Genomic DNA, 17751 nt, shown 5'->3' with positions numbered 1-17751 from the left:
AAAATCTTCTTCCCAGAACCACTAAGCCAGAAAAGCTGAGATTTATATGAAAGCTTTCTGATATAGTGCAGATTCAGGTTTGTTGAAATCATGCCCCCCTGGAGTAGGATGGGGCCACAATAGGGGATCAAAGTTTTACATACAAATATATAGGGAAAATCTTTAAAAATCTTCTTCTCAAGAACCATTGGGCCAAAGAAGTTCATATTTACATGAAAGCTTTCTGACATAGTGTAGATTCAAGTTTGCAAAAACCATGGCCTCCAGGGGTAGGTTTGGGGCCATAATAGGGACTACGGTTTTACATGCAAATAGATATGGAAAATCTTCTGATATGGACCAAGGTGACTCAGGTGAGCGATGTGGCCCATGGGCCTCTTGTTTTGGTTGTGCTTGCAGATATTCATTTGATATTTGGTACATTGCTTTGTCATAACAAGTTACAGATCAAGTTTGAATTTTGTCTCGGTCCGTTGATTTTTCACTTAGTTATGGCCCTTGGACTTAGAAAAATAGCATGAATTATCTGTTTTCCGGACTCTTTGCAGCATAACAAGTTACAGATCAAGTTCGTTGATTTTCCATTAAGTTATGGCCCTTGGACGTGGAAAAATAGCATGAATTGTTAGTTTACATCCAAGTTTCTTATCTCTGTAGATAAGAATTAAGAATACTACACTCATTAATACTACAATATAGCTAAATTATTCATGATCATCTACATGTCACAGTTTATTGACTTGGTTAAAGACCTAAATCTAATTATAAATTTGTCTTTTTTCTTGGTCTAGTCTCTACTCGAATAGTAGTTGATTTCCAACCATTCCTATCCTGGTTCCCCAATTTTCCCTTTTACCATAACCTGCATAATGAACTTTGAATATTGTTGTGGTACAGTGATTTTTGCAACCGGTAGGGGACTATGTATTGCCATGCAATACTCTCAGAATGCTGTTTAAACTTGAATGAAAAAGATTCATGATAACAAATTGTGAAAGTTCTGCTCTCTTTAGCTCCCAGATATCCCTGATGTGAGGATGAAGTTCATTGATGCCTTGAAACTGTAAGTATCAGTAATCCTGAGATGAGAGGGTTAGGGGTTTGTGGGTCCAGATAAAGGGTTATGTGTGATATGTACCTCATTTGACTTCCATAACTTTTGATGAAAAGGTGTACATATTGTATGAATTTTCTTTTTCACAAACATAAGAGCACATTGGAGAACATGATTTATATTGTTACTACATACATATCCCTCAGACAGATGAATTGTAGAATCATGTTCTCCAAAATCACTTGATGGTATTGAAATGAAAAACAAATGCTTAATGTGACATTTTTATTGGGGGAAATGACTAGATGATAAATGACTTCATTTAATATTTATGTCAAATTGCAAGATATAGCATGAAACTCATTGTAGATATTATCATGGTTTGATCACACAAGGAATGAAATTTAAATCTTGAAGATTGCACACAAATTTTCATAATTTTAAGGAGCAATATTAGGTCATTATCATATGCAGCTCTTGAGGGATTTAGTGAATGGGGCAGTTAAACTGTGAGGCTTATTTGTCAATCTGCTGAAAGAACAAGGTACAATTGTATACATAAAAACAAGGTACGATTGTATACATAAAAGGCCCAACATTTTTTCTCTCTATAAAATGTGTCTGGAATTAACCTTAATCAGCGTTTTAATAAAGTAAAATATATGCCAGGTATACTATGTCAAAAAAATCAGAATGATATTCCTAATTGGATAGCATTATGACATCATGAATAAGACATTTCCCACTTTTTTTTCAAAATAAGCCTGAAAACTGTCAAATGTCATACAGATTATTGCTCAGGAAAAGATGTGCGCATTTGTCGATCAAAATGAAAATGATATATATTGTGTATTATTTTAAGATGAAAAACATGCTTGAATATGAATTTGCTCGACGCATGCGCTGTATGTTTTCTAAAAGGAAAACCATCTGAATTTGTGGATATTTTCATTGAAAATGGCATTTTTGCAATTTTATGCAAACTCCTAGCTCTCGTCAAATGACACAAATCATTTTGCTGATCAAACTGAGCAGATTTTGGGTTTGCTAATCTATTCCTTATTTGAATGCCAGGGTTTGAGCTCCAAGTGAAATCATCGATATTTTGGGCCAAATGACTTTAGAAACTGTACCTACTTCTTTGGAAGTCTGAAGTCTACATTTTGATGACAAGTTAAATTTCATACATTTTGTGTCTCTAGCAGGTCTGGACACTTTGTTAATCTGGACGATTTTGCTGGGAACTAAAGTATCCAAACTTAGAGACTCCACTGTTCTTCATGTATATTAAATTGCATCTTGATATTTTTTTTGGGTGTGCAGAGCTGAGAAGATCCCCTCTACACTGTATAATAATTACATCACAGCATGTAAGGCAGAATCCTCCAGGCTCTTAGAAGGTACTTGTCAATCAGATACTGACAACAGCTTCAGTTATTATTTCCTTAATTGTATACTTATGTTCCTGGAACACTTTAATTGTGATAGTTGAAAATATTTTTTAACATGATATTTTATTCACCGCATAAAAATGCGGGCGTATTATACTATATCGCTGTCGTCCGTCTGTTTGTCCATCTATCCCTTTAACTTTGTCTTCGCAGCTCCTTCTAAACCCTTTGGGGTCCGTCCGTCCGTCCGTCTGTAAACTTTTAACATTTTTTACTTTTTCTCAAAAACCATTGGGTCAATTTCAACCAAAGTTGGCACAAAGCTTCCTTAGGTAAAGGGAATTCTAAATTGTTAAAATAAAGGGTCAGGCCACCTTCCAAGGGGAGATAATCAAGAAAAGGTAAAAATAGGGTAGGGTCATTAAAAAATCTTCTCAAGAACCACTGAGCCAGAAAAGATGAAATTTATAGATAAGCTTTATTAGGTAGTGCAGATTCTAAATTTTAAAAAGCATGGCCCCCGGGGGGTTGGATGGGGCCACAATAGGGGATCAAAGTTTTACATACAAATATATAGGAAAAATCTTTAAAAAAATCTTCTTCTCAAGAACCACAGAGCCAGAAAAGCTGATATTTACATGAAAGCTTTCTGACATAGTGTAGATTCAAGTTTGTTCAAATCATTGCCCCCAGGGGTAGGATGGGGCCACAAGGGGGGATCAAAGTTTTACATACAAATATATAGGGAAAATCATTAAAAATCTTCTTCTCAAGAACCACCAGGCCAAAAAAGCTGAAATTTACACGAAAGCTTCCTGACATAGTCCACATTCCAATTTTGAAAAAATCATGGCCCCCGGGAGTAGGTTGGGGCCACAATAGGGATCAAAGATTTACATGTGAATATATAGGAAAAATCTTTAAATATGAGCCAAGGTGACTCAGGTGAACGATGTGGCCCATGGGCCTCTTGTTGATCTCTCTGTTTATCTGTGGAGAAAAATTAAACCTTAGCCATGTGTTTGAAGAAGTTATAGCTCATGAGCTCAGATTTTTCTTTGCAAATACCTTGATTTTGCAACTCGTAGAACATTTTATAATGATCCAAATTATTATCCCTGGATTTACTTGTTCCAATTCCTGGGTCAGTAATGTATGTGGGCGTATCATGTACCGGTTTAGTGGCGCCCTATTTTTGACAATAATAGAATATTCAAAATATCACCCATGAAATGGAGTTATTGGAATAGTGCAATGTACAAAATAAATGTTTTATGAACAGATGAGCATTCCGGTACTGTTTGTGCCAAAACTTCATACTTTGTGTTCAACAACTTGCTTCAGAAACTGACCAGGATAGTATTCTTTGCTAGGTGTGTTTCTGGATGAGGAGGAAGATATGGACATAGAATTGAGTGAAATCGATCAGCTACAGCGGAAGTTAGACCAGATTATTACAGCCCTACAGCAGAATCCTCACAACAGAGGTACGACATATTAACTCGCACTACAGAATCCCCACAACAGAGTTACGACATCCCCACAACAGAGGTACAACATATTAACTCATACTACAGAATCCCCACAACAGAGGTACAACATATTAACTCCTACTACAGAATCCCCACTACAGAGTTACGACATATTAACTCCTACTACAGAATCCCCACAACAGAGTTACGACATATTAACTCGTACTACAGAATCCCCACAACAGAGGTACGACATATTAACTCGTACTACAGAATCCCCACTACAGAGTTACGACATATTAACTACTACTACAGAATCCCCACAACAGAGTTACGACATATTAACTCGTACTACAGAATCCCCACAACAGAGGTACGACATATTAACTCGTACTACAGAATCCTCACAACAGAGTTACGACATATTAACTCATACTACAGAATCCCCACAACAGAAGTACGACATATATATCATACTACAGAATCCCCACAAGTTACGAGATATTAACTCATACTACAGAATCCTCACAACAGAAGTACGACATATTAACTCATACTACAGAATCCCCACAACAAGTTACAACATATTAACTCTTACTACAGAATCCCCACAACAAAAGTACGACATATTAACTTGTACTACAGAATCCCCACAACAGAAGTACGACATATATATCATACTACAGAATCCCCACTACAGAGGTACAACATATATATCATACTACAGAATCCCCACTACAGAGGTACGACATATTAACTCATTCTACAGAATCCCCACAACAGAGGTACGACATATTAACTCATTCTACAGAATCCCCACTACAGAGCTACGACATATTAACTCATTCTACAGAATCCCCACTACAGAGTTACGACATATTAACTCATTCTACAGAATCTCCACAACAGAAGTACGACATATTAACTCATTCTACAGAATCCTCACTACAGAGTTACGACATGTTAACTCATACTACAGAATCCCCACAACAGAGGTACGACATATTAACTCATTCTACAGAATCTCCACAACAGAGGTACGACATATTAACTCATTCTACAGAATCCTCACTACAGAGTTACGACATATTAACTCATACTACAGAATCCCCACAACAGAGGTACGACATATTAACTCATTCTACAGAATCCCCACAACAGAGGTACGACATATTAACTCATTCTACAGAATCCTCACTACAGAGTTACGACATATTAACTCATTCTACAGAATCCCCACTACAGAGTTACGACATATTAACTCATTCTACAGAATCTCCACAACAGAGGTACGACATATTAACTCATTCTACAGAATCCTCACTACAGAGTTACGACATGTTAACTCATACTACAGAATCCTCACAACAGAGGTACGACATATTAACTCGTACTACAGAATCCTCACAACAAGTTACTGCATATTAACTCATACTACAGAATCCCCACAACAGAGGTACGACATATCAACTCGTACTACAGAATCCCCACAAGTTACGACATATTAACTCATACTACAGAATCCTCACAACAAGTTACAACATATTAACTCATACTACAGAATCCCCACAACAGAGGTACGACATATTAACTCGTACTACAGAATCCTCACAACAAGTTACTGCATATTAACTCATACTACAGAATCCCCACAACAGAGTTACGACATATTAACTCATACTACAGAATCCCCACAAGTTACGACATATTAACTCATACTACAGAATCCTCACAACAAGTTACAACATATTAACTCATACTACAGAATCCCCACAACAGAGGTACGACATATTAACTCGTACTACAGAATCCTCACAACAAGTTACTGCATATTAACTCATACTATAGAATCCCCACAACAGAAGTACGACATATATATCATACTACAGAATCCCCACAACAGAGGTACGACATATTAACTCGTACTACAGAATCCCCACAACAGAGTTACGACATCCCCACAACAGAGGTACAACATATTAACTCATACTACAGAATCCCCACAACAGAGGTACAACATATTAACTCGTACTACAGAATCCCCACAACAGAGGTACGACATATTATCACGCCTCAGACAAAATTGTTGAAATCTGATTGGTCAGATCTTGGTCACATGACGCCGTGAAAAAAACCGTATCATGCGAGTAAAATCCGTATTGGGCGAGTAATTTTATTTATCGTCGGGTTCGACTTGCAGCCGTTTCAAAAGGAAAGACATTTGACTAAGTTGTATGATATAGACCCCCACATATACAGTTAGAGGTCTTCGACGTGATAAATTCGTTACACAGTCAGTTAGTGACCTGATACGGAAAAATACATGGTGTGAAAAGAAAACCCGTATCAGACTCGGCTTCGCCTCGCCCGATACGGGTTTTCTTTTCACACTATGTATTTTTCCGTATCAGGTCACTAACTAACTGTGTAACTAATATTAACTCATACTACAGAATCCCCACAACAGAGGTACAACATATTAACTCATAATACAGAATCCCCACTACAGAGCTACGACATATTAACTCATACTACAGAATCCCCACAACAGAGGTACGACTTATTAACTCGTACCAGAGCTATTATCGATAGAGATTCCATATTGATTTCACCCTATTTCAAAGGGCTATGATGCAATACCAGAACGAAGAACTAGTCTTAAGGATCGATACATTTTTATACGCCTGTCTTTAGACGGGACGTATTATGGTCTGTCGGGGTTTTCTCTTTATAATTTCAATTCCCTTTCACATATCATGCTGAAACTTGCTGTGTAGCTTCTTTGTTGGTCACTCTAGATCGTGCTGCAATTTTGATCCATTTCGACCTTTTTTCCAGGAGTTTTGCCCCTTTATTTGGAAATAATTATTATATGGAGGGTACATAATTTGTCCGCCCTACTCCTCCCACAGTTTTCAAGTGAGAGCCTTCTTATTTTGTGGAGTGTTTGTATGGGTATTGAAGATGTGCATGTGAGATGGATTTTGATTTTCTACAATTTTGGAGAAAATTACAGGTTGTTGAACTTAGTCTATTTGGAAATTAATATTCTATGGAGGTTACATAATTTGTCTCTTCATGAGGCATCTATACTGATATATTAAAACCCTATCCCCATAGGTTCAAAAGATATAGCTTGGGTTAATTTTTTCCCTTAGAGTGAGGCAGACACCGGGGTCATAACAATAGCTCTCTTGACAGTCATTCCAGTGAGCTAAAAATGTGGCAGGTATAGTGTTTACAAGCTCTGTGTTACACACACACTAACACACATACTCACAGACACATGGATGGGCCCATTATTATATCCCCTCTCCCAATGAATTTTGAAGGGATAATAAGGACCATGCTCTAGTCACATGACTCTTCTTGTGAAGTTTCACTGCTAACTCTCAAATGGTATTTCAGATACATTTCAAAACCAAAATGCAACATACAAAAATAAATGGTCCCCATTATAGCTACAACAAGAGTACCGCAAACGGTACATAATACGCCCATACGAGCAAGGTTCAAGTTTCAGACAGGCAGGACATAAACAATAACCCCCTCCCCTTAAGTCTAAAACAGTGCCTGTCTGAAACTTGAACCTTGCTCGTAACTTTTCAGTGGTAAGTGATAAAGCTCTCATATTCCATGTGTCTCCTTGTGACGACCTTTCTTTTGGTACCAAAGTTTGCCACCTTAACCTTTGTGTTTGACCTACTAAGAAAATCTAAGGTAGGTAATATCTCCCGAACCATTTAAGTTAGGCTTTCATATTCTGCATAAAGATTCCTTTGTCAAGAAACTTCATTTCATGCCATGATGTTTGACCTTGAGTTTGACCCAAATTTTAAATCTTTAATGAAAAGTTTTACTTCCTCATAACTTTTGAATAGTGAGTGATACATCTTTCTTATTTCATGAATGCATTCCTTATGACAAGACCTTTCTGTTTGGTACCAAAGATTTTGATATTCTAACCTTGATCTTGGATTTTGACTGACTTTAAAGAAAAGTTAACTTAGGCGCCATCCTCTAAACTGTTTTAGATAGGTAGGAATTTTATGTGTTGTATATAGATTACTTATGAAAAGATCTTACATTTCAAAGCATGATTTTTTAAGTTGACTTGTGTAATGCCAAAACTTTCTGACATAGTGCAGATTCAAGTTAAAATCATGACCCCTAGGGTTAGGTTGGAGCCACAATAGGGATCAAAGTTTTACATGTGAATACATAGGGAAAATCCTTGAATATGGGCAAAGTTTACTCAGGTGAGTGATGTGGCCCATGGGCCTCTTGTTGTTTTTTTTAACTGAAATTCCCAAATAAAACAAAATAATCTAGACTTTCATATCTCAATGTATCATATAAAAATAGGAATGTACATGTATCTCCATGAATCGCAAATTCTTTTATATAAGGTAGCTCATTGCAGCTCTGTCTGTTGTGATTTAACACAGAAATTTTGCAAGAAAAGTCTAAAAAAACATCCTGTTGAATGAAAACACCAATGAAATATATATAGATACACTTAATTTGCCTGTTGTAGTGATTGAGCAGTGTTCATTAGTGAGGGAGAAATTAATGGCTGCTCTGCACACTGTGGACGATGTGTACTGTATTACAAGATTTGTGCTCAACATTGATGCAGCTGACATATCTCTACCATCGCTAAAGGTAAATACACACTGTTAACCAAATCATGAAATTTGTGGGTATCTCAGTTCAGGCAAGTTACTGACAGTTCCTACAATGATATTGTTAGAATGCATCATTAATAGTTTATGATGCTTGTAGCATGCACAGCTAGCTTTTATGGTAACATGTGAAAGAATAAGCATCAATAGATAACCTATCACAAAATATCTCCTTGTCTTAACTCTGGATACCGCTATCTTGATCTATTTAAAACAGTTTTTATACGTCCATCTTTAGACGGGACGTATTATGGTACAGCGATGTCTGTACGTCTGTCTGTCCGTCCGTCTGTTTGGGGTTTTCTCTTTATAATTTCATTTCCTTTTCACATATCATGCTGAAACTTGCTGTGTAGCTTCTTTGTGGGTCACTCTGGATCATACTGCAATTTTGATCCATTTCGACTTTTTCCAGGAGTTTTGCCCCTTTATTTGGAAATAATTATATGGAGGATACATAATTTGACCACCCTACTCCTCCCACAGTTTTCAAGTGAGAGCCTTCTTATTTTGTGGAGTGTTTGTATGGGTATTGAAGATGTGCATGTGGGATGGATTTTGATTTTCTACAATTTTTGAGAAAATTACAGGTTGTTGAACTTAGTCTATTTGGAAATTAACATTCTATGAAGGGTACATAATTTGTCTGCCCAACTCCTCCCACAGTTTTCAAGTGAGGACCTTCTTATTTTGTGGAGTGTTTGTGTAGGTACTGAAGATGTGCATCTGGTAAAGGATTTTGATTTTCTTCCATTTTAAAAAAAATTGCAGGTTGTTGAACTTGGTCCATTTTGAGGAAATCTCAATTTTTAAGCTAAGACCCGTTGTTCATATGAAAGTTTGTCTCAGCCTCATGATGGCTTATACTACCTGAAGCAAAGTTATGCAAATTATATCACAAGAAAAACACCCTATGTAAGCATTTCACGGGCGTATTATGTACCGTTTGCGGTACTCTTGTTGCAGTCTGTGACCTTTACATATTTTAAGACTTCTGGTGACTATGATGAATAGAGGACTCTTGCTTGTGATTGACTTTGTTGTTTGTCTTGTGTAGTGATGTTCAAGTTTTATGTCGGAATTGGACAAGTGACCACCAAATAATTAATTTCAAGATATTTTTGATAAACTTTCAGGATATTTCTTGTTTGCTCCTTCAGAAAAATTCAGGACTGTGTCAGTCTCAACCCGACAGTGATGTAATGTCAATTTTGTCAACCCGACATGGTGATGTAATGTCAAGGTTGTCGATCCGACAGCACGATTTAATGTCAAGGTTGTCCACATGAATAGAGATGTAATGTCTGATTCTAAAATTACTCACCCCAAGTTGGAGGATAGGTAGGGGTGGTCACCTTGATCATTTGCAGTAAGATTTACTGCCAAGCAGTTCTGCTTTTACTGACTCACAGACTTTTTTTTTTATTTTTGATTCATTAGGTGGTGGATCAGCTGCTGGAGTTCGTGTCTGTAGCCAGTCAGAGAGGTGGGACACATTCTGGTAGTACTGTGTCATGGCCACAAGATTTCTTCACAGTGTTGGGAGAAATTAAAGAGTTACACTCCATACTATGTATAAGAATTTGGAAACTGGTGACAGATCAGGTAATTGATTGATTCCATGTGTTACATCTGAATCAGAAATTGATATGAAAGCTTGTTTGATATCTTAGTAGCTGTAAGAAGCTATCGAGGAAATCTTTCACATACTCTGTCTTACTCCATACAGCTACATTTGTCAAACCTGTCTGACTGATATTTTTGTTTGACTGGCACATCTCCAAAATTAATGTATTGGGGATAAGAAATGCATAAATATCAGCCACCAGTATTTGTTATTGGAGATGTGTAAGGCTGGAGTCAAATGATTATTATGAACATTTAGCCCTCTGTCAATACTGTGAAGTCCATGACCCCTGGGTTGGGGACATGTCTATCTAAGATATCAGAACATATTCCCTTTTATGATGTCAAAGAGAAAACATCACCTTGTACAGCCAGCATACTTCATGGGGTCAGTGTGTGAAGCATTGCAGTTCATACCATCGGATACTTTTTAGCTCAAGTGAGCTTTTCTGACCACCCATAGTCTGGCGTCCGTCTGTCCGTCCGTCTGTAAACTTTTAACATTTTTGACTTCTTCTCAAAAACCACTGGGCCAATTTCAACCAAAGTTGGCACAAATCATCCTTAGGTAAAGGGAATTCTAAATTGTTAAAATAAAGGGCCAGGCCACCTTCCAAGGGGAGATAATCAAGAAAAGGTAAAAATAGAGTAGGGTCATTAAGAAATCTTGAAAAAGAAAAGACGAAATTTATAGATAAGCTTTAATAAGTAGTGCAGATTCTAAATTGTTCAAATCATGACCCCCCTGGAGTAGGATGGGGCCACAAGGGGGGATCAAAGTTTTACATACAAATATATAGGAAAAATCTTTAAAAATCTTCTTCTCAAGAACCACTGAGCCAGAAAACCTGATATTTACATGAAAGCTTTCTGACATAGTGTAGGTTCATGTTTGTTCAAATCATGGCCCCCGGGGGTAGGATGGGGCCACAATAGGGGATCAAAGTTTTACATACAAATATAGGAAAAATCTTTTAAGATCTTCTCAAGAACCATTGGGCCAAAGAAGTTGACATTTACATGAAAGCTTTCTGACATTGTGTAGATTCAAGTTTGCAAAAATCATGGCCTCCAGGGGTAGGTTGGGGCCATAATAGGGACTAAGGTTTTACATGCAAATATATATGGAAAGTCTTCAGATATGGGCCAAGGTGACTCAGGTGAGTGATGTGGCCCATGGGCCTCTTGTTTTTCATCTCCTAGCATCGCGCTCTAAATCACAGTCTCTCACCTCTGCTCGGCGCGGGTTCGAATCCCGCTCACGCCCGTAAGTGAGAAAGTTTCCCAGTTTACTTGCGGAAAGTCGGTGGTCACTTCCTAGGTACATTGTATCTGGGTTCTCTCTTCCACCAATAAAAATCTGGGTGCCACCATATAACTGAAAAATTGTTGAATGTGGTGGAAAACATCAATCAATCAATCATTTTTTCATATTCTTGATATGAAGGATTCTTTATGATTTTCAAAAATTTTGTAGTAATATTACTGTACTTAATATATCAGCCTTGTTAATTCAATGGCTAGATTGCCAAACTAGTAAAGTAAGGTTCCCGGCTTCGATCTCTGACTCTTTCAAAGATTTTCCTTCTTTATTACAAGAACATAATAATGTTCGTATATACAACCTTCTGTAAGAATATGCAACCTTCTGCAATACATCAGAGTTGACATTACCTTTTTATTTGCCACAACAAGAATCTTTACCAAAACTGAATTTTCTTTACCTTTGGGTTCAGGGTTCATGTCCCAGGGTGAGTGTTAAGTTGGGTTGTATATTGGAAATGCATTATATTGTAACCTGTTACTTGATTTTCTACTTTTAACATGTTTGGATCAATAATAATTAGTGACATTGTATTGTGCATTACGATGTATTCCTTCAGAAATGGTCTCGTATATTTTGATATATCTCATTTTACACGTGTTCCGGTAGTTAAGTTATTCATTTACGAGTTTAGAGCAATCTCGAGTCATTTCATGTACTTACGTGCATTCCCTTGAATAATTCCTGTTCTAATTACCAGTTTTAGTTTCACGAGGGGTAGTAGTAGTAATAATATTGGGGAATGTCGGATGGATATTTACATTTTATGTTTTTGGCTGCCATCATCTTTTTACGAGTGCAGTATCACTCGTCACTTCCGGTTTACGATGGTTGTGAGATAGTATTTACTATGTGAATCATTTAGACATATGAATTAATGTTCTTTAACAATTTGAGGTTGAGAATTCGTTGTTATTTATTACATACTACATGTAACCAGTCATATCTTAAGGAACTATATTTGTTTACGGTATCGTTGATAGTAACTGTATTCGTGCGCACACAAGACAGAGTATGTTTAACCCACATGCATGAGATATTGTGATATTTATTTACTTGTTTAGATTAGCAAATTGAGCTTCTTAATGTATGCTACTCAGTTTTAATTATTGGTACTTATTGATATTCCTTTCGCACTTGTACGGTAGCCTGTACCGGAAAAAGTAGTTCTGTGTGGGAAATTGTGTGGGAGCCGATGCCACCGTACAAGTCACTGATTGGCTAGAGGCCTGTACGGCATATTTTGATTGGTTAACTGTAGTCATGTGGTCTAGGACCGAAGGTTATATAAGTAAGCTCGCTACGTTACTACGGCAGATTTCTACAAGTTGAGTGGCGGTAACATTCAAATCTCTTAGAAGAAAATTAAGGTGAGACTACTCATAATGTAATAATCATAGTAAAAACTTAGTTAGAAATCTCCTACCACACTGGACAACCAAAACTTGTATTTCTGAAAATTCAGCACTTGTATAAAGCCTGTCGTAGTATACAGAGTTCACCACATGAAGAGATTTTATTTGTGCCTTGTTTTGTTTATTCATCATAATAAATACAGATTAAGACTGAAAAATTTCTAGTATTCTTCACCAAAAATGGAAGAGAAGTGTGACCGAGATATTGTTTATTGAAGTTAAATGATCTTTGGAATTATCCTGACATGAGTGGATCTGCTGAGGATTCAGAAATATACAAGCAAACCCCTATCCTTGGGTAGCTTACAATATCTTAGAAAATCTTCTTTACTTCTGAACATCAAGCAGTCAAATTTGGGCATGATTATAATGAACATTACCAAGACTGAAATTCATTACCCATGAGTTTAGGGTTCAGGGCCTAGGATGGGTCATATACATCTTAGTAAATCTTTCTCTTTACATCTGGGTATGAAGGAGGCGAAATGTCCAAATGATTATAATGGGTTTTTAGTCTTGTACCAATACCAAATTTGTGAAATTCATGGCCCAGAATAAAGGTACTAAGGTGGGGCTTGAATGGTCATATACATTATGTACTGAAAATGCAATTTCTTCTTTCTGCTGGACATCAAGTATGATGATAATGAGCAATGTGAAATTTATGGGCTCAAAATTCAGAGTGGGGCTTAGTTGATTATCTGTTGAAAATGCAATATATTTCAGAAATTTTTTACTGCTGGACATCAAGCATGCACCTGTTTGTATGATTAACTATTGTGAGCAGTGAGCCCTCTGTATGATTAACTATTGTGAGCAGTGAGCCCTCTGTTTGTATGATTAACTATTGTGAGCAGTGAGCCCTCTGTTTGTATGATTAACTATTGTGAGCAGTGAGCCCTCTGTTTGTATGATTAACTATTGTGAGCAGTGAGCCCTCTGTTTGTATGATTAACTATTGTGAGCAGTGAGCCCTCTTTGAAAACTGTAAAAATTCTTTTAGAACTCAAGTAAAAAAAAATATCACATTTTCACCTACAAAAGAATTCTAAATTATCAATTGTATATGATAATTATACCTATATATCTATTATCTAGTACAAAGTATAAAAATGGAGAAGTTTAAAGAGCATATATATACAGTAACACAAGATTTGTAAAGGGTAAAATAAGTGCATACTCAGGTGACTGTTGGAGCCACTGGGCCTATTGTTTGTAGATACAAGATATGATACTAGTGATATGTACCTGAAATGTCACAAAAAATTTATATTATTGAAATGCTTTGATGTTATCTTTAGCAGTCAAGGAATAATGCATGGAGCTTTCCAATTATTTACATGAAATTAAAATTAAGTTTTTAAAAATCTATTTATTTTGTTTTAATATTTCACAAGATCCCAAACCTATCACATGTACTGTTTACCATTTAACACTATTTTTTTTGTTTAATCAAATGTAAAAATCCTATCTTCTCTTGCAGGGCTGTGAATTGGAGGGCCATCATATTAGAACTCTAAGCTTCTTTCTGGCACACTCTGATTACATGCGTTTAGATTCACCTGAAGTAGAAATCAGGACATGTCAGAGCATGTGTCAACCAATCCGAGGAAAGTTTACACACTTGATTTGGCAGGAACTACCAGTCTATACAAGTGCTTGGCAGAAATTTTCCTTGAGGTAAAGTAGAAAGCAAACTTTTGATCAATTCTAATCAGAAGGTTACATTTGCTTGATTTAGTAATATTGAAGAAGTTATGTGTGGCCTTGGAGTCCAGTTTGATATGTAGACTTGCATCGAAGAAACTGGTGGAGGAATACACTAGAAAACCTGACAATTAATGTATTAATTAAAATTATGTCTAAAGATTTTTGTTCATAGTATTTCCATCATATTCCTATAAAAAGGAAAAAGGTGTAATATTTTCTATTATCCAGAATGATCAAACACACTTGATGTTGTGTTTATGTATGATACATGTACAATGATTAGATTGATATTTTATTTGAAAAGACAAAAAGTTTATTTTCATGGTAAAATGTCGTGAATTTTGAGCGTTGAAAAAAGGTCGTCGCGCGCAAAATCCCCCATGGGGATTTTCAAAAGTTGGCATGTATGCCCATGGGATGATGTTTCCTATCGAATTTGAGGTCAAAGGTCAAGCACACTCCTAGAGAAGAGACTACACAAGGTTTTGTCATGCCCTTTCTTTTTTACACTCAGGAAAGAGCTAATTTATACCTATTAAAAACACCCTTTGGGGGATTGTGGTAAGCAGAGGGTATTCTTAGTGAGCATTGCTTACAGTACCTCTTGTTATTTTCAGGTTAATGACAGAATTCGTTAAGACTGTGACTGAGATAAGGAACACCACTGTTGATTTCGAACATGTACTACCTGAAGTGTTCTGTACAAAGGTAACTGTTAGCTAATGATTAAAGTCTTGATGTATTGTCTTATCATTATTAAATTGTACATTTATATTGTAAACTCATCAATTCATGTACTGAATGCTGATGTAATAGAAAAGTGATTGTTTTATGTACAGTAACAAATAGCTTATTTTGATTTGTGTTTCTCTTTGTCTACAACTTTTTACCCTGGGTTATAACTTTTGAACACCATATAAGATAACAACTTCATACTCGTTGAACTGAGATCCTAGGTCAGTGTCACATGCATCACAACTGAATGTGGCTGACTTGTGTTTCACAAAGACACATTTCATTTTTATATACCTGTCTTTAAATGGGACTTAGGCCACAGTTTTTTAATTTATTGGTTTACGGATTTTAAATATAAAATTTAGGGTCGGTCGGGAGAGAAAAGAAATAAAAAAAATAAACATTTTTAATATCTATCGTTGTTTCATTTTCAATAAATCATTAACATTATTTCGTGAGTACAAATAAACAAAACATGTATTTTAAAAATATTAGATAAAAAATTCTTTACAGTTAATATGAATTTTAAAAAAAAAAAAATGCAATTTCAAATTCAGTGTATAACTATATACATGCATCTATGTTACACTTTGGTAGAACATAAGCCAAGAATGTGCAAGGTCATATCTCTTTGATGTTGTAAAGTATCCAGTATTTATATAATGTTGTTTAGTAATTTTGCTGTATTATGCTCAATAAAGATTTTACATTTACAAATTGTAAACATAAAGAAAAAAAATTAACATAAGCACTAAATTACAATTGTATGTAGTAATTTCATTTTTAATTTCAGAATATTTATACCCCCATGAAATAATTTTAACCCCATTTTCCCCACATAGATATGCCTATGGAATTATCTACCATCTTTTTGATAGAAATGTTTCTTGTTTTTCATTTTTATTTGATACTTAAATTCTTTGCACCACTACACAAGGTATACTAATTTACGAGAAATATGCATACCTTTCTGAGTTTTATCTGGTCATATTTTTTTTTACAGGCGTTCATTATAATATCAAAAGCATCTAACAATTTCTCACACTGTTAGGCCTAGAACTATTCCCTGTTAGGATTTTTGACGGCAGAGATGCACGTACATGTATTCAAATACATTTATTATGACGTGTACTGCTGTGGTATAAAGTCACTAGTTAGAATAATCTAACTGCGTATCAGTACAGGCCCTCACCACACTCAAACCGGGTCCGTAGGACATTATCACTTTAACGATAGAACATCCTATCTAGTATTTAAAGTTGCTAACAAGTGTACCTTCCACTCATTTTTATACACCCAAATAGCACTGCATTTTGTGTTATGTTAGCAGCAAGAATACCGCCAATTGTATGAAAATATTTATTTCTATCAATTCCTTTTTTTTTCGTGATTAAATGCCATCTGGCATCTGTTTCGTCGACAAGAACGTTATAGGTATCGTTACTGTCATCGCGTGTGGCCATATCTGTTTACATGGTTTTTAAGTGATTACCAAATACAAATCAATACATTTGCGTTTCACGATTTTCTATTCGTAAAATTGAAAATGCTTTTTATTTTTATTTTCGATTTGACATGTTGGGTAGAATCGGCGGAATAAAAAAAAAAAGTAGAAATTTGCATTTTATTTTTTTCCCGATTCCCCAGAAATTAGGGTTGTCAGATCCGTAAACCAAGAAATAAAAAAACTGTGGCCTTATTATGGTACAGCAGTCAGGGCTCATTATTAACCTATTTTCCTACTTGTCCATTCGGACAAGGGACAAAGATATTTACTTGTCCGAACTTCAACTTCACTTGTCCGAAAAATTTTCAAAAAAGATCTAATATTGTCAACTTGAAAACTGTATTTATAGTCCATTTTTATACCTGCTTGATCGTTTTTTTTATCTTATTCTCTAGATAAAAACAACAAACACATAAAACAAAATTTGAATCAATGACTTCGTAAGATCCATGGATGATTGAAAGTGGTACGCAATAAGTGAACACCGATCCTGATCGGGTGTGACTCAGCTAGTTTACATAGAGATTGATATCGGGATCGCAGTTCATTTTTCATGCATTACTTCCAACTCTGAACTACCGATAAACTTTTCACGGAATTGTTTGGAGACTTCTTTACATAAAAAAGCACTTGTGCAATCGGACAAGTGCCCATCAATATTCACTTGTCCGAAATGTTTTTCCACTGGTACCGGACAAGTGGACAAACGTTAATGTTGACCCCTGGCAGTGTCTGTTTGTTTGTCTGTCTGTTTGGCTAAACTTGTTGTGTAGCTTCATTGTGGTTCACTCTAGATCATGTTGTGTAGCTTCATTGTGGTTCACTCTAGATC

The 17751-nt window shown here is 35.9% G+C and overlaps 1 protein-coding gene across 2 annotated transcripts in view; it reads left to right on the top strand.

Moving 5' to 3' along the window:
• LOC125648524 (Fanconi anemia group A protein-like) overlaps positions 1 to 17751 on the top strand; it is a 166437-nt gene that overhangs the window by 96379 nt on the left and 52307 nt on the right. For both annotated transcript variants that reach the window (XM_056155797.1, XM_056155795.1), the window contains exons 19-25: positions 1014 to 1063; positions 2378 to 2454; positions 3819 to 3932; positions 8455 to 8582; positions 10043 to 10207; positions 14451 to 14647; positions 15295 to 15385. In XM_056155797.1, the coding sequence (XP_056011772.1) occupies positions 1014 to 1063; positions 2378 to 2454; positions 3819 to 3932; positions 8455 to 8582; positions 10043 to 10207; positions 14451 to 14647; positions 15295 to 15385 (822 nt within the window). The remainder of the gene's footprint in view (positions 1 to 1013; positions 1064 to 2377; positions 2455 to 3818; positions 3933 to 8454; positions 8583 to 10042; positions 10208 to 14450; positions 14648 to 15294; positions 15386 to 17751) is intronic.

Source organism: Ostrea edulis, chromosome 1 (assembly GCF_947568905.1).
Source record: "Ostrea edulis chromosome 1, xbOstEdul1.1, whole genome shotgun sequence".
Taxonomy (NCBI): domain Eukaryota; kingdom Metazoa; phylum Mollusca; class Bivalvia; order Ostreida; family Ostreidae; genus Ostrea; species Ostrea edulis.
The sequence above is the reverse complement of the archived record's forward strand: the minus strand, read 5'-3'. Positions and strand labels throughout refer to the sequence as shown.